The following is a 25,646-nucleotide window of genomic DNA, read 5'->3' as shown; positions in this document are numbered from 1 at the left end:
TCCCCATAACCTGCCTGTCCCCCTAAACCCACTCCCTCAGGACCCCCGAAATCTTTCCTATAGTCTGCCTTGTCTACTGACCCTCTTTCCCCAGAACCCCCAATGCCATCCCTATAACCCGGTCCAGCCCCTGACCCTGTTCCTCCGAGGCCCCCTGCACCGTCTCTAAAGCCTGCCTCACCCCCTGGCCCCATCCCCTCAGGCCCAAGCTCCCTTGAGCCTCCCCCATAAGCTGTTCTGCCTCCAGCTAGCTGAGACCCTCGAATTCCTGATCCATCCCCATAACCCAGCGCGTTGCCAGACCCGTAAACCCCCCGGCTCGCGGAGCCGGCCCCAGCGTGAGGAGCTAGTGCCTCGGGGCGCCTGGTATCATCCCAGTCAGCAGCTCCAGCTCCAGAGGCCCCAGCACCACGGCCCCTGGGCCCATCCCCATCACTCACTTTGCCCCCTGCCCTCAGAGACCTTGGCTCTGTGGCTCCTGGACCCCCAGAGCCATCCTCATGGCCTCCTTCTCCAAAGGACCCCAGAGCCCCTGAGGCTTTGAAGCCCCCGTAATCTCCAGTCTGACCCCAAGGCCTTATTCTTCCAGAGTCCCCTGGTTCAGCTCCCACTTGTCCCTCCCCAACAGCCTCCACTGTTGCAGAGGCCCTGAGGCCACCTCTACCCACAGACCCCGCTTTCCCAGGGCTCCCGAGGCCACCATCAGAACGATGCCTTCCCCCAGGGCCAGCATCTCCCTGGCCTCCGGGCACATCCCTGGCCTCTGGATGCATCCCAGCTTCATGCATGGGCCCTCCATCAGGGCCACTGGAGCCATTCTTGAGACCAGCAAGTCTCCCCGATCCCCTTCTTGCAGGACCATAATCATCTTTGTCTCCAGACCACGTTCCCCCGGGCACCCCTGAGCCATGTCTGTAACCACCTCCTACCTCAGACTCTGTTTCCCCAGGTGCCCCAGAGGAGACTCTATAACCAGCACCCTGACCAGATCCCATTTCTCCTGGCCCCCGTGAGCCATCACTATAACCAGCCCCCTTTTCTGGACCTACTCCCCTGGAATACCCTAAGCCATCACCATAGCTGGAGTCCATCCCCCCTGGACCCCCTAAGCCATCCTTGTAGCCCATCTCACCCCTGGATCCTTTTCCTCCAGAGCCCCATGAACCATTCCAGAAATCTGGGTCAGATCCTACTGCCCCTGGGCCTCTTAATCCATCTGTGTCTCCCAGTGTCCCCCCTGACCCCTGAGCACCCAGGCCTGGAGACCCAATTAGCCTGTGGCTTCTGGCATCTACCCCCTGACCAGACCCCATCAGCCCAGTCACTTGGGCACCACCCATACCCCCTTTCTCTCCACCAGACCCCCACACTCCCGGCCCGTGGTGGGCCCCAGTTTTGCTGAGGCTGGACTGTGTGTCATCCCAAGGACCTGCGCTCTCAGCCTCTATTCTGCCGGCACCCCCTGCTCCGCTCTGACCTGCTGTCCAGCCCTGGGAATACTGGAGGCTTCTGGACCCATCGCCTGCCTCGCCCAAGGCCCCTGCGGTCCCCTGGCCCTCCCTTCCCCTGAGCCCCTGTTCACCCCCTTCCCAGCCCCTGGGACCTCCTGAGCCTCCAAGGCTGGTTCTATAGCCCTTGCCCCCTCCCATGGATGCCCCTGGGCCTCCATCCTCTGCCCCCAGCAGGGAGCCCTCACCTTTGGCCTCAGGACCCCCGTGCCCCAGGGGGAATTTCCTGCCAGAAAAGTCCTTGCCTGCAGATGTCTGTCCTGGAGACTCCTCTGACCCCCAGAAGCCCCTTGCTTCCCCGTGGTCAGCATCACTACCTGCCCAAGAGCCCCCGGACTCACGGCCCCTGCCTGCCTTGGAGCTAGAACCTCTTTCTCCAGGGGACCCCAGGGCGCCAGGACCTCCGGCCCCACTGCTGTCTCCAGCTCCCCCGAGGCCTGCCCCACTACCCCACACTGCCCTAGCTGCTCCTCTCCCCCTTGCTCTGCTCGGATCATCCCCTCCTTCCATCTCAGCCAGGCTCTCCCCCTGCAAAATCTCCATCTCTTCCTCTTCTGACCGAGACCCTGCAGGACCAGACTGAGACCCCCGCAGGGCCCTCTTTCCTATGCCAGGTCGCCCCTGAGCACCCCAGAGGAGCTGCTGGCCGTGCCCGTCTAGTTCGCTCCCATTTTCCTCTCTGTGTTCCTTTCCTTCCCATCTTCCCCCCGCTTCTCCAGCCCAAGGGCGGCCGGACCCAGCCTCCCAGCCCCCTGCGAGCCTGCTGCCTCCATCACCGTCTCTGCCGCGACCCTGTTGTTGACCTTCCCTGAGGTCCAGTCCTGATTCTAGGCCCTCTTGCTGTCCCTGGGCCCTCCCGGGAAGGCCCCTGTCCCAGCCCCCCTCTCTGCGGAGCTGACCGTCCCCGGGAAGGGCGACACTGCCTCCCTCTGCTTCCAGGAAGCCCTTTCTTGCCTGCCCAGGGCCCCAGACTGAGTCAGCTGCCCCCTTGTCGCCCACCAAGGAGGAGTCATGCCCATCAAGGCCACCTCTGTCTGGGCCGGCTGAGAGCTGGAGCCTGGAAGCCAGCCCAGCCCCATCAAGGGAGCTCCCTATGTGGCCCTGCTCCCTGGCTGTCCCTCCCTTGCCACTGAGGCTCCAGGAATCTTCTGCTTCTGAGGTCTGGGCTCCTCGTGCCTGCAGCTGGTGGTCAGCACTTGTGGTCAGAAGGTCTTTATCCTTCCCAGCTTTGGTGAGCAGACGGCGGCCCCACAGAGAGACAAGAGGAAAGGCCGTTTGAATCAGGCCGAGGTGCCTGTCTGTGCCTCAGTTTCCCCAGTAAAGAAGCAAGCCAACCATCTCAAAGAAGCCAGGAAGTGCCAGCACATTAATGGACAAGTCCCATGACCACCTCCCCCAGCCCCGTACCCACAGCCCAGCCAGCCCTGCTCTGCGGTTTGCGAGGACTTTTGGGGGAAAGATAAAAGCCACAAGTCATTTGCTTATCCAACTGCCAGACCCGTCGTGCGGTTTTTACAAGGTCCGTTTGCCCCACCGGCTGCCTTACAAATGTCCAGTTTACACTTTCCTGGGGTCTCCTTGAACCCAAATCCCTCGGTCGTAGGGTGGCACTAAGGGTGTTCTTTGGCCTGACCCAGGGGCTTCTCGTCCACGCTGAGCCCAGGCCACTGTCCGCAGCCCTGTCCAGGATCCTAGGGCCATCTTGAATTTGTGGCCCCGAGCAGGTGTAACTGAGGAGGGCTGGGCCGGCTGGGAGCCTGCCTCTCGGGGTCGAGGATAGAGCAAAGGAGGCTTCCTCCTTCTCTGAGAGGGAAGGAGTCATCGAAAGCAAATGACTGACCAGAAGAGGGCCCTGCCACTGGCCTTCCTCACTGCCCCCTTGGCCCCGAGGCCTGGCCGTGGGAGAGGCTGGGAAGATGGAGGGGTGGACCAGACCGCTCACCTTCAACCACCAGCCAGGCGCTGGAGGTGTGGAACCCGGTGCCCAGCGAGTAGAGGCCCATGTCTGAGAAACGGGCCCCTCTCACCACCAGCTGGTGGGTCAGCCCGTCAGGGGACACAGACACTTCATATTTGTTGCCGCGCCGGAGCGGCCGGTGCTGGAAATTCCAGGCGGCGTCGGGGCAGGGGCCGGAGAGGACGCACTCGAAGACGGCATCGCCGCGCTCCTTGCAGCGGGCCTCGGTCAGCGGGACCACCACGTGCGGGGGGATGGCTGTCAGGAAAGGAGGAACGGGGCGTCAGTTCGGCAGCATGATCCAGCGGGACCTGATGCCGCGGGGCTGGGAGTTCAGAAACGCTGATTCAGGCCTGCTTGGCCGCAAATTCCTGTGTCTCCTTGGACGGCCAGCTCCTTGTCCAGGGATCAGTCCCCTCACGTCAAATGAGGCGTTATAATTTGGTTATGAACAGAAAGACTGCCTTCAGCTCTGGAATTCTATAATTCCCAACCCAAGGTCATATCTGGGGGCGGGGGGTGCGTGAAGGAGACCCGCACGCTGAGCGCCGACGCTTCTCATGCAGCCTCTTATTAATCTCACGCCCACCTTGAGGTCTCACGGCTCCTTTTGACAGGTTAGGAAACCAAGCCCGCCAAAGTTCAAGGACTGGCCCATCTCACCCAGCTAAGAGGCGGCCCAGGCAGGACTCACACCCGGCTCCGGTGGACCCCAAATGCCCCGCTCCTTTCTCCACGCCACGTCATTTCCAGGCTGCGCAAAGCCCCCTCCAGGCGGGCCAGGCCTGCCGGACCGCTCATCCCTCCTGTTCCCTCAGCCTCGGCTCAGCCGTGTGCTTTATGCTGTATTTGCCCAAAGCTTCCTCCCCAGCCTCTCCTCCTTCCAGGAGCCCCTGGAACGGTCGGGCGGTTGGGTGCTCCAGGGTGACGTGTGCATGGCTCTTCAGGACGGGAGGGAGTTTGATGAGGGAGGAAGCGACAGTTCCCAGGGGAGAGCGCACGGGAGGCAGAGCGGAAAGAGGCCTCTGTGGGCACCAGCTGTCTGCCCAGGCGGGGCTTCTTGCTAAGGGATGTGGGAGATGAGGACGAGCCTCAGACGGGGCAGAATCTGCAGGCTGAGAACTTGGACCCTGATCTGACTTCGCTGCGGAAGGTCTGTGAGCGGGGCACACCACGTACAGTCTACATCCGTGGCTGAAACCCAGCCCGGCTCAGCACCAAGAGGCCACAGGCCTGACACGGAGACTTCCGGAAAGAGACTGTCATCCCTGAACCCTCGGGACACGCGTTCCTGCCCCCAGCTGTCTTCTCGAGGGGGGACCTGTCACGTTCCTCTGTCCCCCTACCCATGGCACTGACCCGGTTGCCCCACCCCCCAAACTTCTGCAAGGACCACCACCCACCGCTGGCGTCCAGTTCCGTGGAGAAGATCTCGGTGTCCTCCACCTTGACCTGGTAGATGCCCGCATCCTCGGGCTGAAGGTCCTTGATCTGGAAATGGTAGTGCTTCCCCAGATGCCGCAGACAGTGCTTGGTCTGGTTGTCAAAGCCATAGGGGATCATCTCGCCATCCTGAGACCGGCAGAGGGAGAGCGGGGTTTGGGGCCTTGGCAGGTCCCCAGCACCTCCTGCCCCCAGTCCCACTCTGGCTACAACCAGCTGTTTCCTCCCACTGGCCCAGGTGCCAGAAAACCTATCAATGGAACAGCACGGAGGCGGGGGGTGGTGCTGGGGGTGGAGAGTGGGTCCTGCAGCCTGGAGAACAGGCGGTGTGAGGTGGAGGAGAATAAATGCTCTGGGATGGGCCCTGACGGCCCCCGGGGAGTGATCATCTGCTAGGGTCACGCGAGAGCCCCTGAGATGGTGAGACCGCGGCTCGGACCAAGGAGATGCCTGCCCAGGCAGCTGTGCCAGGTGAGCAGGGGGCAGGGAGTCCATGCCAAGGCCCTGGGGCGCAGCACGTTCATTCACGGAGGGAGGAAGAGAGCGCTCTCAGTGTCCTTAAAGCTCCTCTGAACCCAGGGATCAAGGCGCACGGCCACTGCAGCTCAGTCTGGGTGGATCGGCCACTTGTGCATATTAGCAACAGCGAACACCTGCCCGCTGGGTGCCAGGCAGTGTCTGCGTGCTCGGGACACAGCCGTGAATAAGACTAAGATTCCTGCCCCCGGGGAGCTGAAGTTCGATCCGGGAGACAGACAAGTAATAAACATCTTACGTAAATAATGTCGCGTGTGGGAGAAAGAGACGGAACTAAAGAAAAGAGAAAGGGGGCGCTCAGGAGTACAGGATGGGTCTGGGGATCCAGCAGTTGCCCAGGGCGGGCGTGGGGCTCCCTGCAGGAGAAGGGCTTAGCCGCGAGGATATCAGGAAGAGCACGGCTGGCAGAGGGACAGGCTGGGGGCAGGCACAGAGGAGTGGGGGAGAGGGAGACATCGTGCATGACCTCACTTATCGTCTCGGCACGCCGGAGACAGGCTCTCCAGTCCTCACTTCACAAATGAGGAAACTGAGGCACAGGGGAGGCAAGCAGCCTCCCTCAGTCGGTAGCACGTTGGTGTCAGAACACAGGACTGGTGCTAGGCCTTGCTGCCCCCCGCCCCCGCCCCAGGCCCCACCTGGTTGATGGCGGGGCCCATGCCTGGAGACAGAGCCCAGGTGGAAGGGATGTGCTTGCTCAGAATCCCCCTTTTTTCCCCCCAGGCCCTGTCTGGAGAGCCCCGCTGCTCAGTGAGAGGTTAGAGGTCTCCGTGGAATGTCTACACCCGGCTTTGACCTGACTCCCACCAGGAGCTCCACAAGACGCATGGCTCACCCCCATGTTCTCTGGTTCTTCCCACAGGGGGACCCATGGACCCGTGGTCCCTCCCCACACCTGCACCATCCCGTGTCCGTTCAGGGCCCCGCCAGCCTCACCTTGTACAGGTAGATCTTGCTCCCCAAATCCTTGAGATCCAGCTCCAGGTGAAACGAGGCCACCCCATCCTTGCTGACCTTGATGTGCCTCAGGTTGGCGAGGATGTTGACGTACTGGGGAAGACAGCCCACCAGGAAGCTCGCTGAGCTCTGTCCTCGGGGCACTCCCGCCCCTCAGACCGCAGCCCCGATATCGCGGGTGAGCACGGTTTGCCCGTGTTCAGGTGGGACCCTTCAGCTCCGTGAAGTGGGAAGTTCCCCAGGGTGAGCCATCGGGTCAGGAAGGGGAGCAGGAACGGACCCCAGGCATCCAGGTGCCCCGAGAACATGGTGGGTGTCTCTGCTCATCGCTATTCCATCCAACAAAAATCAAAAAAACTGAGCAACTACTGTGTGCAAAGCCCTCTGCTGGGTCTCGTGTTAGAACAGCTGAGGAGGTTCGGAGGAGAGGAAGCCGAGACCCTAGAGGGGAGGTTTGATGAGCCACCCTCAAGGGGATAAAATACTATTTTCAGGATAATGAAAACTAGCTGTTTTGCATTTCCAGAAGACGAATTTGACTTATCCTATAGTTAGGGTAGACACAGCGAAGAACTTCCCGTACGGTTTCTAAGATGCTGGAATGAGAGCACTCAGGGGAACGGAGAAATTCCCTTCTCTGGAAGCCTTTAGAAATAAGGCAGGTGCCCACCGTCTGGTGATGACGACAGACAAGGACGATGGCGGTGACAGCTGACATGAAGCCCTTGCTGTGCGTCGGGCACCAGGCTAAGCACATTCTCTCTTTCATGCTCTCAATAACCCTACGAGGTACGGACGACCAGAACACCCGTTTTACAAAGAAGGAAACCAAGACCCAGAGGCCCCAACTCTCCCAAAGGCCCAGATTTGGGCAGCATCAGAACCAGGTTCAAGCCAGGATGCCGGCTCGGAAGGCTGGGTCCTCAGCCGGGCACCCCGCCAGGGGTGGGACGAGGGGGCCCCCCCGGCCACGCTCGGTTTCCCAGCTCCAGGGGTGCGGCCGGGCGAGGGCACCTGTGATATCTTGTGCTCTCGCTCCTTCTGCATCTGCCGCAGCTTGTGCAGCATCCCCCTGAAGTCCACGATGCCGTACTTCATGCAGATCCGCTCGTAGTCTTTCCGGTCAGCCGTCATCAGCAGCTGCCACACTTGTTCCATGTCCACCTTTTTCTCGGGGGCGGGAGGAGCCCTGGGGAGCAGGGTGGGCAGGTCAGAGGCCGGTGTAGGGGTGCCTAGGAGCTGGTCATCTGGCCCCGATGCCCCGAGGGAGTCCTGGGGAGCTACCCTCTCTGTGCTGGAGGAAAGGAACCCAGAGACTGGGATCTGGGACTGACTCCTGTTAGGACTGGAAGGACCCAGAGATGGGCAGGGGCAGCCCTGGCCCCACAGCTCCAGCTTCGTGGGAGAAACTCTGCTCCTAACAGCTTGTATGGTGGATGTCTGAGACATCTTGCTCAGAAAGAAAGGAAGAGGAAAGAAAGGAAAGGTGGGAGATTGTTCTGTCGCTTTATAAAAAATTTTTATAAGTCCCTGTTCTAGCGGAACGTCCAAATTTTTTTTTCTCTTTTTTTGGTGAGGAAGAGTGGCCCTGAGCTAACATCTGTTGCCAATCTTCCTCTTTTTGCTTGAGGAAGATGGGAGATTGTCTCTGAGCTAACATCTGTGCCGGTCTTCCTCTATTTTGTACGTGAGATGCCGCCACAGCATGGCTTGAGGAGCAGTGTGTAGGTCCGCGCCCAGGATCTGAACCGGGAACCCAGGGCCGCGGAAGTGAAGCACGTGAACTTAACCACGACACCACCCGGCCAGCCCCGGAGCACCCGATTTCACAAATGAGTAAATGAGAATCCAGAAAGGAGAGACCCTTAACTCCAGGATGTACAGCTTAAAAGTGGCAGAGCTGGATGGGGAATTCCTGGTCCGGATTGCCTCCCCTCCTCCCTCGGGCCGCCTGCGGCCCAGCTTCCCCGCGTGTGTCGAGGGTGCAGGAGGGAAGCGGCAAGGGACGGGCACCACGGGAGCTCCAAAACCCGCCGCGGACAGGCCGGACCCACCTTTTCTTGAGTAACTTCCGGAATTCCACCAGCTCCTTCCTAAGGTCTAGAAAAGAAGCAGGAATAAGGCCCCGTCCCGGGTGGGGTTCCCAGGGGCCAAGGCAGGCTTTTCCGTAGAAAGGGGGGCAGTGGGGAGGGGATCAAGGGGGACCTGTGGACCGTGGCTGACGGCCGAGCTTTTGAAAGGGGCTTTCCTGTGGGCTGACAATGACCCCTCAGGTGTCCCTGGGAGCTTGGCCAAGTGGGGAGCATGGAGCAGCACATCCCCCAAAGACCCCGAGATTTCTGACAACCCTTCCACCTACCCTCCTGGGGCTCCTTCACCCTCTTCCGACTCTTCCGGAAGCCAACTGGACCGTCAAGAGGAGAGTTCACGTGGATGGGCAGGGAGAGAAGCAAGAAGACACGCTGATGGCCTTCCTGTGACCAACAGGGCACCAGGGCCCTGACCTCCCCTCTGAGGCCTGGCAACGGCCCAGCAAGAGGGATGAGCAGGGCGGAGGGTCTGTCCATCATCAGCGTGGATGCCCCAGTGCCTTAGCACGGCCAAGATGGAATCACCCTGGTTATCATCACACACAGGGGAGGCCCACACCCACGTTTCCAGGGGCCAAGGAGGCATGATCACGCAGAGTGACCACAGGTGACCACAACGAACTGAAGCTGTTTGGCTGACCCTGCGGCCATTCCGAATCCTGTTCTGAATCACCTACGTCCTCTAAAGATGCTGGGAAGCTAAATACTTGCCTTCCCAACTTCCCTTGCAACTAAGAGCGGCCACGAGACAGAGATTTGCCCCTGAGATGTGAGCCGAAGTCTCTGCGGAGTTTCTGAGAACTCTTTCGCCAGGGCCCCTCCCGCCCCCGTGCCGGCCCTGAGTGTGGGCTCAGTCTGGATCTGCGGCAGCCACTTTACCACCATGAGGTGATGAGCCAGGCTCAGAGCACGAGACAGAAACAGCCTGGCTCCCTGGTGACAGCCCTGAGCTGGGAGCCTGGACTCGTCTCTGAACTTCTTCTCACGGGAAGTAACGGGGTGTCCTTATATCTTGGGCTGCTGGAGTGGGGTTCCCTCTTACTCGGAGGCAGAAGTGGGACCAACTGAGAGATTGGGTCTGCTTTCTCGAGAGACAATTGCTTTCCAATTTATACACGTTGACAACTTCAAAGTTTTTGAAACACCGTGCAAACCAAAAAAATCCCACGTCTGAGAAAGGGTTTGGCGTTTAGAGTACCCATTTTCCCCCTCTGGTGTAGACCTGCACAAAGCATTCTTTGCACAGTGGGGAAACTGAGGCCCAGAGGACTTCGTGAAGCCCGCTGAATGAGCTGGCAGAAGATCCAGGATTAGAAGCCAACTTCCAGGTCCTGGGCTCCTTCCACGGGGCTGAGACACCGTCACTCAGAGGCTGCGTGGGACGTGTGCCGAGCGCGCGCCTGTGCAGCCACACGCAGTGCTGGTGTGTGAGTGGACGAGGCCGCAGCCTCCTGGGTCCCCCTCCCTCCCCCACGGGTGTGAGGCCCCTGAGTCCTCTCCGGGCCCTCCGAGCCCCCGAGCACCGCCGAGACAGGCAAGGGGACGGGTCCAGGGTGCCCACCTTCGATGACGGTGAGCCTGGCGGAGCACATGGCCTCCCCGTACATGTTGATTGCGGTGCAGCGGTACTGGTCCGTGTCCTCACCCGTCAGCTTGTTGATCTGCAGAGGTCAAGGGCAGGGGACGGGGCTAGCCAACATCCTCCCCACCATTACTAGACATGGCTGCGTGTCACAGAGATGAGTAAGACGCCGTCCTTGTCCTCATCAGGAAAGCATATCCCAAAACAAAATCCTGGATCAGGCCAGAGGGTGGAAATGCCTGCCCTGCCATCAGAGACAACCTGGGGTGGCGGACAGAGCTCGCTTTCTTGAGTCAGACGGATCTGGGACTAAATACCACCTCTGTCATGTATTACAGGCTGTGCAACCTTGGGCAAGTTACCTAACCTCTCTGAACCTTATTTCTTTACTTGTAAAATCAGGGTAATGATACCTCAAACAGCAGTGAACGGTGGGATCGAAGTGTATAATCTATATCATGTGGTTAGCCCAGGGCCCAGCACGAAGTAGGGGTTCCACGATTGGGAGCTGTTGAGATGACTAATGCTGACCAGCATTGGTTGAGTGAGGCTCACCATGGGCCAGACAATTTACATAACCTTTAATGCCCATAAAAACCCTACAACATAGGTACTATTGTGACCCCTTTTACAGATGAGGACATAGAGATACAGAGAAGTAAGTAGCCATCCGAGGCCGAGGCTGTGGGCCTGGGGTTGCAACTAAGCCGTCAGACTCCAGGCCTGCGTTCTGAAGCTCTCGTCTACACGGCCTCCCAGGTTATCAGCAGATGCACCCGGAAGTCTGTCCGCTCCACACCCAGCTCGGCGACTGTCGGAGCCACAGGGTGGAGCTGAGAGGACTCAGTTCCAGCTGGGGGCATCTCCCTCTGCTCTGGGGAGGGGAGGAGACCCCTGGGGGGGGCCGGGAAGAGAGGGGCGGACGGCGGCCTGCCCCTGCCTACCTGCAGCGTGTGCTCCCTGCCGCCAGGGCCGGAGGAGATCTCGTACTTGCTGGAGTTGCTGAGGCTACCTTTGCTGCACTGCCAGCGCACCAGGGGTCTGGGCTCCCCGGAGACCACCGCCCGGAAGATGGCATTTCTCCCTGTGGCGGGAGAAGGCGTGTGGGAGATTGACAAGTTGAGGGTGGCGGGGAGAGGGTATTTACGGAGAGCTGAGTTTGTGTTGTCTTTGCTGTTCTAGGTGTTGCAACTGCCTACTCCAAGAAAGAGGCCAGATCTTGGTCCCCTTGACTCAAGGACTCCGCCGATGCCCGGGGGACAGCAGCAGTTTCCAGGACCCCAGGAGACCCCCCTCGCCTGGCTTTCATCCGGCAGAGCCCAGGATCCTTGAGAAAAGATACAGCTGGACCGTCCTCGGTGGAGGGGGCGGCGAGCATGCTCGGGGTTGGAGTAGGCGTTCTGTTGCAGGTGGGTGGGGTGAGGAGTCTGAAAGACTCCCCAAGACTGGGGAGGGGATGAATCTTTTGTGGGTTCCACGTCTGCTCTCTAGGGGGGCATGACAACCTTGGAAAGGCATGGCTGTCTGATGCCCCGGGGGGCTGATCCTGAGACATAGGGCTCCAGCCTCGGAAAGGCCCTGAGTTCTGTGTTTGGTGTGGGAGCCTGGGCACTCCTCGGCTAGAGGACCCCTCGGGATTCCCCAGGAACATCCCAATAGAGGTGTATGGAGGGAAGACCCCAGGGCGCTCCCCAGTGTTGAGACAAAACTCTCAGGACCTCGTGGAGTCGGGGTTTAGGGTCAGATTTAGAAAACTAGCAGGCCAATACTTTTCTCGCACCAGAGTGCTGTAAACTGAAGGTCACAGCAGGGACGTGTTTCGGGGGAAGAACACCAATTCACACCCCTTCCCCACAAGCCTTTGTTCCCCCTGCTTTCCCGGGCACTTTTCCTGCGTGGCCTCCGAGAAAGGTCTCCAGGGCCCAGTCTGTGAGCGCGGGGTGCAGCTTCTGGAGGCAAGGGCCGGCAGGAGCCCAGATTCACTCCGTTTCGCTCCCTCTCCGCTGCAGCCGCTTGGAGGCCGGGAGAGGGCAGGGGCTCCAGGAAACCCCACAGCCTCTCCCTGCTCCCAGGTTAACATTTCCAGTCCTTGTTCCCAGATATTTCTTGCATCAGCAAATCACAGCATATCTTCATCCCCTTACCCATTCTGGTCCTCAGGGCCCTGCCTTTCTGGGGATCCAGGCAGACAGGCACCCCCAAATATAGGGATGATGGGCTCAGGGACTGGGAGGCAGGCCAGGAAGGATAGGAACCCTTTGCATGATGGGAGTAGGGGCGGGGGTCTCGCCCCCCTCTCGGCGGCTCCCCTCCCAGGTCTCACCCTCCTGCAGCGCCAAGGTGACGGGCTTCTGGTCGAAGCTGGGCAGTCTGCATCCTTGAGGGACCTCCTCCACCAGCTGCCGGATGCTCACTCCAGGGATGGAGGACCTCTGGAAGGGCTTCCCTGGAGAGGGTGGGAGAAAGGGAGGTGGGCCCTGCTCCCGCTCCCCCGAGCGTGCGGCCCTTCAACACAACGGAGCATCGACCCGCTCGCCCAAGGAGCAAGAGCCCCCTTGGCTCTCCCACCATTGGGCAGGATTGTCTCTCATAGCTCTGACTGGCAGCAGCGCTTTCAAATGCTCTAGTGGGACCTGGCGGTGGTCCGCCAGCTGTGCGAATGGAGCCGCTGGGGAGTGGGCAGTGGGTGCCCTGGGGGGACTCGAGGCCGAAGCTGGAGAAGGGAGGGTGGTTAAGGGCTCCTCGTCAGAAGCAGGGCCCATGTCGGGGGCTCTGCACCTTTGGTTCCAGAAAGCAAAACTCCAAGCTGAAACTTAAAAAAGCAAAGAAACAGATGGGCCACAAAGATCCCTGAGCCCTCCCCGTCCCTCTCTCCACCCTGGGGAGGGTCGCCCACCCTGGGGAGCTGAGGGCAGCTCTTCTCTCACCTGCCATGGTGCTGGCTCCTCTCTAGCTACTGGGGGTGGCGACTGATGTCCTGGGAATAGAAGACAGAACTGCTTATGGGAGGTGCGGGCTGGTCCGCCCATCCCTCCACCCACCAGTGACGCAGCCAACAGCTGGGGCGGGAGCCGGGTGGGGTTGCTGCCCCCGAGAGCTTGTCTCACCCCAGCTAATGACACGGATTGTTTCCTGCAACCCCCGCTCAGCAAAGCCAATTTCCCAGAGTCAGGAAGTGGAAGGATGTTGCCCAATTGGACCTTTCCCGGGTAAAGAAAACCATGGAGCTCAGCCTCTAAACTGGGTTGGTGGCCTGGCCTCCTCGTAGGACCCCAGACCCGAGGACCGCTCAGAGGGGGAGGTATGGCCTCCCCAAACCTCAGGAGATCAAACTCCCGGCATTCACGTTCCTTCCAGATACTTAACAGCCTGGTCCCCTTGACTTTGGAAGGTCAATTTTCTAGGGCTGTTCTCTGGGACTCCTGGCTCCTCCTCCGACTCCGAGACTTCCTAGCAGGGCCCAGAGCCCTCCACCTCCCACGCTCAACCAGTCTGGAATCATTCCGCTTATGGGGTCTGCGGGGCAGAATCCCTGACTTGGCTGCTCGTAAGCTCTTCTCGACCTTGGCCAAGGGGATCCCCATAAATCCATCTGCCCCCCTCTGAAGCCAGTGAATTATAGTGTCAGGTGAACAAGAGTGCTTGCCAGCCTCTCCCAGCCACCACCGCCACCACCTCCCCCGACTTCCTCTTAATTGCATCCATCCATTTTGGCCAATGGGGAGTGCTACCCGGGAGAGGGAGGGGCTTGACTCTGGGCTGGGGGGAGCGCCTTGATGGGAGCCATGAGTTGGAGGGTGGAGAGGCTGACTTGGAAGAACTCTCCAGCAGTCCCACCTCCTGTGCGGTTGGCCCATGGCCAAGGGGTTCCATTTTGGAGCCTCAATTTGCTGCCCTAAGAGCTGTGCGATGAATATAGGATCACACATGACAGCGCACATTCCTGCCTCCAACTCGCTCTTCCATTGCACAACCGCCCACCCACTGGCACTTCTGGCCCCAAGGTGTCCCCTCCACGGCCCGGCCTCTGCCCCCCAGCGCGCTGGAATGCCGTGTGGTGCCAACCGCGTTCTGGAGCGGTCACGGGGCCACAGCCGCCGTGCAGCAGGGAGTCACGAGGGAGGGCAAGGAGGGAGAGCAGCGCCAGTGGAGGAGAACCCAGCCGGCTGCCCCCCCGGGGCAGAGATGCAGGGGCCTGCGTCCCCGCCTGGCACCTGTCCACAGCCTCCACCCGGGAGGAGCTCAACACAGATGTCTTAGTCATCATCTTCGTCTTCATCCCCACCAGCCATCGGCTCTTTGTGCCACAGGAAAACATACAATGCTAACACCGCCCTTCTCCCTCCAGACTCCTGCCTGCAGGTCCCAGGTGGGGAGGGAGAAAGGAGCAGAACCCCTATGGGGACTTTGGGGTCCGAGGCTAAGCCATCTCGCCCTCTGACCTCCATTCTCTCCAGGATTAAGCCAGATTTCGTGCAACGTCAATGACTAATGAGATCTGTTTGGTCGGAGACGAGCAGTGTCGGTTGGAGGGGATGGGGAGGAAATGAATTCTCTCCTCCATGGTTCATCCTCACTTTTGAGAAGAGTCCTAATCCTTCTCAGGACCACACAGCAGCTGGTGTCCTCACTTCAGCCTGTCCCCACCAGGATGTCAGCCCTGGACCCCGGGGCGGGGCCTCCTGGTCTCTCTCCAGGACCCTCAGCCCTCCACCCTCTGTCTCCACCTGCTGTTTTGTCGTGCGGCCCCATGTTCCTGCTGCTTCCCACTTCTCAGAGGGTAGGGGTCGAGGCAGGAAGAGACGAAGGGGGTTTCTCTCAACTGCTTTGACCACGTCATTGTCAGGATGTAACAGGTCCCAGCCCTGACGTCCTTATTCTGCACAGCCAGTCAGATCTGTAACCTGCTCATCGCTTCACAATCTAAACCAAGCAGCATCTGGAAAGTCAGAACCGGGGCGGAACCACCCAGACAGGGGTCACTGAAATTCTCTCCTCCAAACATACTGGAGTTGCATAGAGGAGATGCACATGCACCCCAGGGGATGTTCCCGGGGTTAACTGGTGCCCACTGCCTGCCCCTTCTTGAGTAGAAATGGTAGACAGCATGCCGGGATCTCCCTTTCTGCCTTACGCCCTCCCTGGGTGGGCAGCCAGGTGTGCGTGCCCTCTTACCTGGGCGTGCAGCTGGCCTCCAGCCGCCTGTCCGCCCCCTCCTCCCTGTTTCCAGCTGCCGCGCTGCCAGAGGCTCTGAATGGACTGCTGGTGGACAGGCGGTGCTGGGAGCAGATGTAGGTCACGCAGACTCCTCGGCTCCCTCCGCCCCTCCCACTCACCCCACCCCCATCCTCCTCCTTCCCCCAGGCTTGGCAGGGCAGGCCCCCCAGGGTTAATGCCCTGGCCTCCGAGGAGGTCAGAGATGGAAGGGTCCTGTGACATCAGCTTATCCAACTTCTTGTCTTGCAGAGCTTTGAGCTCTTAACCAGGTTGGCTTGGTTTAGTCTGCCCCATGTTGCCTCGTTTTTATGACCCTGTTTCGCAGGGGCGTTTCCATTGCCCAAAGCCTTCGTTTTTCCAGCTAAGCTGATCCCTTGGGACCCTGACACCCTGAGTCACAAAGACATAAAGTCACCACCCTCTTGTGAATCACAACCCAAAGTGGCACCAAACAGCAACCAACCTGGGGAGCTAGTCACAGACCCAGACAGGAGAGAGGGTGTGATCCCAGATGCTCTGCCATGGGGTACACCCCACCGAGAGCAGGGGGAGCAAGGGGAGACCCAGGGAGTCCTATAGCCAGGAGGCCTTCTGGAAGAAGGTGCGTTTTCTCGAGACAGAAGGGGTGACCCGGCCAGCTGGGATGGGGGCTGACGGTGGCAGGGCAGGTGGGCGGGTTTCTGAGGATGTGTGGATGGAAGGTGGGAGTGGGGGTAGGACGGCGATAACAGATTTTCCTAAGAAGAGTGGAGGCAGGCGAGGCCCAGAAGGAGAGAAGGTGAGAAGGCCACCTGCTCTTTCTTGAAGGGCAGAGAACCAGTTAGTGGCCACCAATAGGCAAGGCTTGATCAAGGATTTGGGCAAAGGAGAAATGAGGCTAATGTTTTCCAGGGAGAGAGCACTGGTTATCAGCATGTTGCCAACCCCACAGGAGCCTCTGCACGTGCTCTGAGAGAGCTGTTTGACCTCTTACACACGTGTGTGTGTGTGTGTGTGTGTGCAAGCACACGTGTATTTGTGTGTCCCCCGCGTGCTCCTAAGTCTGGTGTTTCACTTATGCACAAACGTGTTGAACACCACCCCTGTGTCGGGTCCTGGGTCTCCCCCGCTGTGTCAGGCACTGGGAAGACAAAGGAACTTAGTCTAAGGGGCAGACCGGCCTTAAACAGCCAGCTGCTAACACAACGCGAGCTCCCGAGGGACGGATGGTGAGCCAGGGAGCTGAGCTCGCACGGCTAGGAACGAGCAGCGTGGGGCGAGCTGCGACAGGCTGGCTTTGGGAGCCAGTGGGGGATTTTGATCTCTATCCTAAGGGCTGTTGAGGTCTGCTTATGCTGGAGGGGTGACAGGATCCAAGGAGCATTTTTAAAAACCTCACTCTGGTGCAGGGCGGAGAAGGGATGGAGGAGCGCGGGAGGGAGAGGCAGGAGCAGGGCAGACAGCAACCCCACAGTGTTCTTTCTCCCGTGGGGCCCTGAGCTCCAGGGGCCTCCTGAGCCACCACGCTGTCTCATCCAGGAGGGGAAGGGGAGGCTGTGAGCGTGGCCCAATACAGAGCTTTCAGGGTTCCCGGTGCCTCTGTTGGCCACCAAGATAGCTGGTAGGCCTTTCCCTGAGGTCCGGGGACGGCCAATGGACCACAGGAGGGGTGGCTCTCTGCTCTGCACCGTACCGTCCTTGGATCCTGCTTGTCACGATAAGATGGAAACTTCAGGAGTCTAAGGAACTGAAATGCGGTTGGGGGAAGTGGTTCCCGGCCACCTCTGTCTTCTGTCCTCTGTCCTCTATCGAATGGAATGGTCAGTAACCTCCAGCCATGCCTGGCGTGTTCAGCCACGCTCCTGAAGGCGAGAATCTTCAGTGGTGAGAAAGGTCCTCGGGCACACACAGGCGTTGCTCCCTGTGATGGGCAGTAGGTAACAAAGGGGTGGTGACGGGGTGTCCAGCCATAGCCCAGCCCCTTCTAAGAATTTCCCAGCTACCCCCCCAAGCCAGTGACAGTGCGCTCTGACTATTCTCCGATGATCTTTCCTAGTGCCCGGGTTTTAGCACACCGCCTCTGCCCGTGGTACAACTTTCTTACACCTCCTGACGGCCTATTCCTTGGGAGGTGAAGGAACAAGTCCCCGCCTTCATTGTTAGGGACCAACTATATCAAAAGAGCTCTGGGCAAGGGATCTGTGTGTATTATTGCCTCTTCCTCCGTGCTATGGGAAGGGCTCAGGGACTTTGGGAAAGGAGCACAATTTATTAATGTCCTCCTGTCACCACAGAGGGAAACGTATTATATGGCAGGTGCTAAGAGGCTCGGCCCCATTCAGGTCCCACTCCGGGGCCCTCCTCCTCCCCAGGGCACAGTTGGGATGAGATGACCCCCGAGATCCTGGCCAGCTTGAGCCTTCTAGAGGCTTGTGACATGCTGAGTGGGTTCCACGGACAAGGCCCCATCGTGGCCTTAGAAACAGGGTATTTCATGGACTCGGGAGAGAGGCTGAATTCATTTGCAGGCTGCTGTTGCCTCGACATCTTGGTGTACAAAGGCTCTGCTCCAGGCAAGCAAGGCCCTGGGGACGTGTTCCACGGGACAGCGTCCTCTCTCGCTCCCTCTGAGGTCCAGACAGATGCGGTGGGAGTGCAGTGTTCTCATCAAAGACATGTGTGTGCACCCTCACACACACAACAATGTCACCAACAGAGCTGGACTCTCCCGGAAGGTAGGTGACTTTGCTGCCCCATGGAGATGGCTTCAGGAATTTAAACCCATTTCTGAGCCTGGGCCTAGGACATAGGACTCTGTTCCAACCAGTCCTTACCCAGGAAGATGGAGGTGGGAGCGCGGGTCGGGGCAGACGACACCCTTCTGTCCTTCACACCAGCCTCCCCGAGCCGCTGTCGGGCTGTCGTCTCCAACAGTCCACACCCTGCCCCACAGCTGCCCGCCTGGCGGGTGTGCCTCCCTATCCCCAGCCTGGCCCTGGTCAGGTCAGCCGTCACTCTTGTGTTTCTCACCCCACCTGCCCACGATGACTCCCTTGCGGCCTCGAGGAATGAACACCCTGGAGACCCCAAGGGCAATTTCACGCTTGCAAAGCCAGCTTGGCTTTCAGCAACAGAGAAATTCCAGTCAGGAGCCAATCCTCCGATTGAAAGGGCCGGCTCAGTGGGCCTGACGACCTGGGGCCACAGAAGGGGGTCCTGTGGACCCCCAGGGAGCAGACAGTGGGCGAGCGCCTGCTCCAGCTTCCAGGAGGGGTTAGGCCACAGCGAGCATCAGTCTACTGGGAGAGCTTGGAACCTTCCAGAAGATGGGCGCTGGACGGAACCCTGGAGAGCATCTAAAGACAGCAGCAACACAATTACAGCCACCACAACAGTACTTGACTCTTAGGAGCTCTGCTGTGTGTCAGACGTTCTCCGAAGTCTTCAGATGTATTAACTCCTGAGTCTGCTCTCTTAACGACCAGCGTTCTGTGGATCTAACCCACTCCCTCTCTTTCAGGGGTGGCCACGAGGCCCGCAGAGGAACACCGACTGCTAAAAGGCATGTGGTGAGTTAGCCAGACTCACTTCCAGGGCTGGGAGAAGCACCAACACCCAAGTCATTCCAGAAGGCTGCTCCCCGAGGCCTCACCCAGGTGGCGAGGAGGCGAATGACCCTCCTGCTAAACAGGCCGCGGACCTGCTCTGTTCCTTAACGTCGCGATCTCGTTAGCCGGCCATCTGACGGGGACACTAGTCTGTTCTCACAGAATCACAGCAAATTACGGCGCTCACTGCGTCCCGGCTGCCGAGTGACGTTCATTTAGTCACACTACAACCCTGCAAGGTAGAGACTTCTTGTGTCTGCTGCACAGAAAAGGAAGCTGAGGCTGGGAGTCCTTGCGTAGGGGCCCCCGTTACACGGCTAGTAAGTGACGGAGCAGGGGTGTAAAGCGGGCCGTCTGGGTCCACCACACTTCTGCCTCCTGGCCTCGAGATTCAGAATTTCAAAAGTTAGATATAAGTCCACCTTTTGTGGCCTTCGTGGCTGTATTCTTTCGGTCATAAACTTCATCCTCAAAGATCTCCTGGGGCCCAGCAGAAGCCGAGAAGGGCCCAACCAGTTGCAATTTTGGGGGCTTCTGGTATTTTTTTTTTAAGGAAGAAATGATAAAACAGGGCTAAAATGTGGGTAGCATATTTTAAATATTTACATTTAGCCGCTTAACTCTCTTAACCCATAGACGCAAAATGCCGCGCGGAATCATCAGGCTGTTTGCGAATTATCGCAGGGTTTATGAAAGGGTTCGTTCTCGGTGCCTCACCAGCAGCACCACACGGGAGTGAACACGATTTGTGGTTGAAAGCGTAAAACGAGCATCTTTTCCTTCATTTCCATCAGCACATTTCTGCGACCTTGTGGAGGACTCATTTGCAGACAACACTGGGCCCTTCAAGGAGCGGCCGCCACCACCCGTGATGGGGTCTGCCCAGCCCAAGCCCAGGCGGGGAGGAAAACCTGCTGGGGTTCAGAGAGGGCTCTGCCTCCCGCCTTCTCCAGGCGCCACTGTCCCTCAGCACAGTGGCCCCAGGTCACAGCGCCCTTGGAAGCCCAGCTGGGTGACGGGCATGGCGGGAGGAGGCTGCAGGCCCTTTGGGAAGAAAGTACCTTCCTGCCACCTGTCCTGAGAGCCGTGACAAGGGTGGCCGTGGTCCCCACCACAACCTCACTACATCTGAGCCGCGTGCCCCTGACAACCATGGTCCTGCCACTTCTCCTGGTGGCACGGGAACTCACGCCAGGAGGCTTATGCTGGCAGAAGATGGGAGGCGAGGCCCGAGACCCCGCCCGGGCACTCCTCTGGAACCCTCACCCAGCTGTCCGTCAAATCACTGCCCTGAAGGCACAGAGCTGAAGGCCACCTCTCCAGTGGAGAAACTGAGTCCCGATGGAGGTAGGGAGCTGGGGGAGCAGCAGCGAGGCGGCCCGGAGGAGGAGCCAGCGCCTCGAGCCAGGGGACCGTGAAGGAGACCTGACGGTGGACTGGGGTGGGGAGCCAGGACCCCCGAGTCCTGGAACTGCCCTGGATGCCCCCAGGACGGCCGGACTCAGGCTCCTGCATGAGCAGCAGACGCCAGCAGGCCGGGCCCAGCGGAACTCCCATGCTGTGCGGGACCCTGCCCGCGCCCAGTCTCAGCTCCCCGTGGCATCTGAGGCCTTTCCAGCGGCTGGCGCCCTCCCCACCTGACCTCTGGCTTGTCCTCTCAACTGAGACACGCTGGCCTCTTGTCCCCCAATTCATCCTCCCTCCTGTCTAGAGGGATGACTTCCTGCCATCCTATAATCCCCATATTGAGTGACACGCTCATGTGATTGCATTAATTCACCTCAGCTTTCCTGCCTCAGGCCTGTCCTGGGGGCACAGTGTGTCCCCTCCGAGTCCCTGGAATTTCCCAAGGGCCAGAGTGTCCCTCTCCTTCCGTGACACCTTACCCCAGGCCCATTGCACCAGAGCAGGGCTCTGCTCACAGCGGCGGCTTCTCCTGAACCCACACCCCCGGGCTGGGGGATGGTCAGAGCCGTCCCCACCCCATCCCCTTCCCTCTGTGCAAGGCAATGTTCCCTTTTAGCAAGTGAGAGTCCTGGCTAAACACAAGCCAGCAGACACCCTCGAAGGAGCCCCTTGGCCACTCTAACTCCATGTCGTGGCAGGCAAGAGCCCATCCCCAACAGGCCCGCCCACCCACGGGCTTCAGCCCAGGGAGGGGGTAAAGCGCCTTTGCCCCTTGCAATGCAATTTGGCATTTACTTTAGTGGATGAGGAGGCAGGAGAGGTTTTCAGGCAGAGAAATAACATATTTGTGTTGGACAAAGAGCCCTGGGGTGCTGTGTATTGGTCAGACTGGAGTGGAAAAAAATCTGAAGCCGGGATCCATCTCCCCATCAGCCAGCGATCCCCGAGGGTGGGGCTGTGTCTCCCGTGTCAGACGAGGGGCTCCTGAGGGTGGGGACGGGGGCTCCCAACCCCTGTGCCGAAGCCCAGATGCACACCCAGCTCTAAGCTGTGGACTGATTGGCCCAAGGTGGAAATTGAGGCCCCGATGGGGATGTGACTCATCCCTGGGGGCTCCCACTCCTGCTGGCCAGCCGAGACCAGGACCCCAGGGAGGAGACCCTGATGCAATGCTCTGCCTCGGGCTCTAAGGGCAGCGTGGCCCCTTCCCTGGGGTCAGCTGTCCTCCCTCTGGCACCAACTTCCCAAATTCCCAGCAGCCCAGCCACACACAGCTGGTGGTAAAGATCAGGCTGAAACCCCATCCCTGAGCCGCGGCTTGGCCCCGGGCACCATGCCCAAGCAGGGCGCCGCAGCAGGGGTCAGGCCGCGGGCTGGGCAGGGCGCTAGGGCCAGGCTTGCTGGGCGCTGTAAGTCCTTGGGAGGCCCAGACATGACACGGCAGGGAAAGGTGGCTGTCAGTCCCCAGACCCTCCCTGGGAACTGGACAGGAGACCGTCCCCGCCCTCTGATGGGGAGACAAGCATGGTCCCTCTTCCACGTGTGTTGGTGGAGTCACAGCCCCAGTCCTCAGAGAGCGCCCATCTCATCGGGGAGGCATCGTCTCCCCTGTCCAGTCACCCGTGCATGGCGTCTGTCAATGCTGGGCTGGCTCTGAGAGCCAGCTCTCTGTGACAAGCAGGGAGGGAAACTAGCATCATTAAGCACCCACGATGGGTGACTGAGCTTGTTGCCTGGCATTGCTATGTCATTTAGTTATCCCACTTACGTCTGCCGTTTCCTCTGCCGACAGTGGGGAGGTGTTTGCGCGCTGTCATCTGCCTAGCTGAGTCCTTGTCGCTGGGTTCCAATTTCGCCTTCTCCGATGACCCCATGCAAAGTGCGAGCACTTACTCTTAACCGAAATGATCCTGCCCGACTGTTTGTTTATGGGCTCTCCGGTAAGCCCCATGAGAGAGGGAGAGGCTGTTTTGATTACTGAGTTGAGAACTGTGCTTGGCACTCAGCGGTTGAAAGAATGGGGTCAGAGAGAATCCACAAATGATTTATGGGACTCTAATTGGGGGCGGGGCACGGGAGGCGACGCACGGTTTCCCCACCACCACGACTTGATGTAAGTGGGTACATTTGGAGGCTTTTCTGTCACTGTGACCGCGCCTGTCACGGCTCGGCATAACAAAGCTCAGAGACGGGGTAGGGAGGGGTTCCCAATAAAGGGAGCAATGAGATTCCAAGTGGGACTGTTAGGCATGGAGGGTTACGTGGCCGACTGGGAGCAAATTGTTAGAAGCATGGTTGGTCATAGCCTCAAAGTTAGGGGCTGAGGGTTGAGGGTCAGGATGGACGATTAACAGAGGGGCCCTTTCTTGCCTCAGCCCTAGCGACAGCATGGACAAACAGGCACACAGTCACCAAGGGGCTTACGGAGCCATCCACCCTCCCAACCCCTGGAGGGAGGTGGAGAACTGGTTAACATTTGAAGGCACAAAGGGAGCCACAGTCGTTCGTCAAAACTAACTTCTCTTGATTGGTTTGGGTTCAGAGAGAACAACCAGGCATTCAGTTGCCCGAGCAGAATTTGGGATGCAAAGTATTAAAACTCCATCAAATGTTTAAACATTCTCAAACACAAACGCTACAGCAGCAAAAGGGAGTCAGCACTGAGTGCAGGAGGAACACCGTCCACTGCACAGCAAGGACCGGAATTTGGGGTGCGTTTGGTGATACCCATGCTGTCAGCTCCACACAGAGCCGAGAGGATGACCCTGTGAGGTCTTCTTGGTTCAGACTCATATCATTTCTTTGACATCTTCCAAGTGTTTTCGCGGCAATCCATCCCCACCCATTTAGTTTCTCAAACATGGCTCCAAATAAATGTTCAATTTCTTTTCCAAAGATTAAATCCGACATTCCAGGGGGTGCAAGCTGTCAGAGTCTGTGAATGATGGCGTGGCCAGGTGGACGCGAAGACCTTTACCAGGATAGTAACCGAGAGCCCTGCCACCCTAGGCGCCTACACTAATGGGCACCTTTAATCCCACAGCTATCCGGTGAGGTGGGCCTCCCGTCTCCATTTTGCAGAGAGGGAACCTGAGACACTGAGAGGTGAAGTGAGTTTAGGCCACAGAGCGAGCCTGACGGGTACGGAGGCTGAGCTGGGAGGACAGCCAGGCAGACAAGCCTCCTCGCCCCTCGCCCCCTGAGCGTCTCCTTCTATATGACAAGGGCGATCAGGAGTGCGACCTGTCCACTTGCTCCTACAGAATTTCCTCCTAGAGAACAAGAAAAGACAGAAGAAAAAGAAAGAAAGGGAGGGAGGGAGGAAGAGAGAGAACTACGCCCCATAAAAATAAAAGAATTTCCCCGGTGGATACTATTACAACGAGTCACGAGGAAAGGCGACAAACCCCTTGGGTGTGTTTAGCTCAGTGACACCTTTGGGTCTCTTCCTTCCCAATGCCCAGCCAGCATCACCCAGTGATTTCAGGACCCAGAGTGTATGCCTCTCCCTATGTTCCCACTTCCCTTTTCCTTAAAACTCCCTACTCTGCCTGCAGCTAATTCTGGAAAGTGCCCCAGGCAGTCCCTGGTTCCACCAGAGACCATATCCCAGGGGACCACCTGTCATCAGAGGTCGTTAAGCGCCTCCTCGTGAGAGATTGACAGGAGCCGGCTGGATCTCATTAATGCCTGAGGCGGAAAAGGGCTTTGCCGCCCGCTGACCGGCTTGTGCCCCTGGAGGAGCTCGATCAGGAACCACCCGACAGGGCACCAGCGTGGCGGCTCCTTGGAACCGGAGCCTGAAGACCTGAGGTCCGTTCTTGGTCCGGTCTTGTGTCCATCTTGGAGACAGTAACTCTGGTGTTCCTCTCCATGCTCCATCCTTTCCAGAAAGTTCTCCAGGACCCTCTTGCCCATTTCTTCTCGTTGCCCGCGTGTGAGAGTGGGAGGCGGTGCTCTGAAGCTCTTGCTTCTACCCAAGGTTACCTTGTCTGATGGGTTCTCCTCTGTTCCCACATGATGGTTCCATGGATGAGCCGGTGAAGACTGTCACAGTCTTCTCCTGAACTTGGCCCTCAGTGGCCTCTCTGCTGGAGGCTGGGAGCGGAAGATGTGTTCTCAGACCTCCTGGGTGCCCCCCTCAACTTCGTTTACAAAAATCATGGGGATGAAAAAACTGCCCTTACATTGTGGGGAGCGTGACAACTTAAGGGAAGAAAAATGTTCATTTCCTAGCTGGCTTTCTGAGATCAGTTTAAAAGGACCTTAGGCCACCAAGACACAAGCTAAATGGAAATCAAAATCGAGGGGAGTTTGGTATGGCAGAAGTGACTTGAACCGCCAGCAATGTTATTTCCTTGTCTACACTGGTGGACATTTAGGATCTTCCAGAAGAAGTGGTAGGGAGTCATCCCAGGATTTGCAATTGTGCAGACGGTTGCAGATATAATTTGCAATTGTAGTCACGTTTCCTGGTCATGTGACTACAGCCTCATCTTATCCTTATTGAACGTCTTTTTTCCCCATTTGCAAAAGGGGTGATAATATTATTGGTGGGGGGAGCATGGACTCTCGGGTCAGACAGATCCAGGTTTAAACACTGCTTGTACCACCTGGAGGCCGGGAGCCTGGAGCGGCTGGAGCAGAAGTGGGAGGGGGTTTTATCAGAGATGAAGGGTCATCCATCATGTAGGACCACAGCCGTGCTGATGACTTGGCCTTTTTTTCTGAATAAGATGGGCAGCTGCCACAGTGTTCTGAGCAGAGGTTCACAAGATCTGACTTATGCTTTTGAAGGACCATCCGGCTGCTGGGGTGAAAATAGACTAAAGGGAAACAAGAGTCCAAGGAAGGAGACCAGACCAGCGGCCCCACAGTAACCGAGGGAGCCTGAAGACTCACAAGGCCAAGGAGGAGAGGTGATGGGAGAGGACACACAGGGAAGTGGAGGCTGGGGCCAAGAGGAGAGAGAAACGGCAATGGAGCCGTGCGGCTGACGGTGCCGGTGCTCCTCTGAGATCAGCCCACCAGTGACACAGGTTCCCTGCGTGGTGGGGACGGACTTCCCATGAGAAACTCCACCAGCCTGGCTCTGGGGGATGGCGCTCCTCCCTGGGCGCCGTGGTGGGAGGTCTGAGTCTGGCTTCCTGGCCCCTTCTGCAGCCTGGTGGTTCTGGGGTGGGGCAGGACTGGACTTGTGTGGATGGAGACGTGGGGTGGGAGGGGCGTGTGTGAGAGAACAAAGGTGAAGGAAGAGAAGGGTGAATGTGCTGCAGGGAGGACCAGAGAGGGACCAGGGCTGGGGTCTGCAGCAGGCGTCAGGAGAGAGGGGCTCACAGGGCAGGTGGACACAGGGGTACA

At 58.7% G+C, this 25,646-nt stretch overlaps 1 protein-coding gene across 1 annotated transcript in view; it reads right to left on the bottom strand.

Moving 5' to 3' along the window:
• IGFN1 (immunoglobulin like and fibronectin type III domain containing 1) overlaps positions 1 to 15,382 on the bottom strand; it is a 35,112-nt gene extending 19,730 nt beyond the window's left edge. Inside the window, exons 1-12 of the mRNA XM_046679013.1 lie at positions 15,250 to 15,382; positions 13,002 to 13,051; positions 12,398 to 12,520; positions 11,019 to 11,158; positions 10,054 to 10,153; positions 8,762 to 8,806; positions 8,457 to 8,502; positions 7,417 to 7,591; positions 6,382 to 6,495; positions 4,869 to 5,037; positions 3,451 to 3,723; positions 2,685 to 2,734 (exon numbers count right to left, since the gene is read on the bottom strand). Coding sequence (XP_046534969.1) covers positions 2,685 to 2,734; positions 3,451 to 3,723; positions 4,869 to 5,037; positions 6,382 to 6,495; positions 7,417 to 7,591; positions 8,457 to 8,502; positions 8,762 to 8,806; positions 10,054 to 10,153; positions 11,019 to 11,158; positions 12,398 to 12,520; positions 13,002 to 13,008 — 1,242 coding nt within the window. The 5' untranslated portion in view covers positions 13,009 to 13,051; positions 15,250 to 15,382. The remainder of the gene's footprint in view (positions 1 to 2,684; positions 2,735 to 3,450; positions 3,724 to 4,868; positions 5,038 to 6,381; positions 6,496 to 7,416; positions 7,592 to 8,456; positions 8,503 to 8,761; positions 8,807 to 10,053; positions 10,154 to 11,018; positions 11,159 to 12,397; positions 12,521 to 13,001; positions 13,052 to 15,249) is intronic.
• Positions 15,383 to 25,646: the final 10,264 nt, after the last annotated feature.

The sequence above is a fragment of the Equus quagga genome, chromosome 12, assembly GCF_021613505.1.
Source record: "Equus quagga isolate Etosha38 chromosome 12, UCLA_HA_Equagga_1.0, whole genome shotgun sequence".
NCBI classification, from domain to species: Eukaryota; Metazoa; Chordata; class Mammalia; order Perissodactyla; family Equidae; genus Equus; species Equus quagga.
The sequence above is the reverse complement of the archived record's forward strand: the minus strand, read 5'-3'. Positions and strand labels throughout refer to the sequence as shown.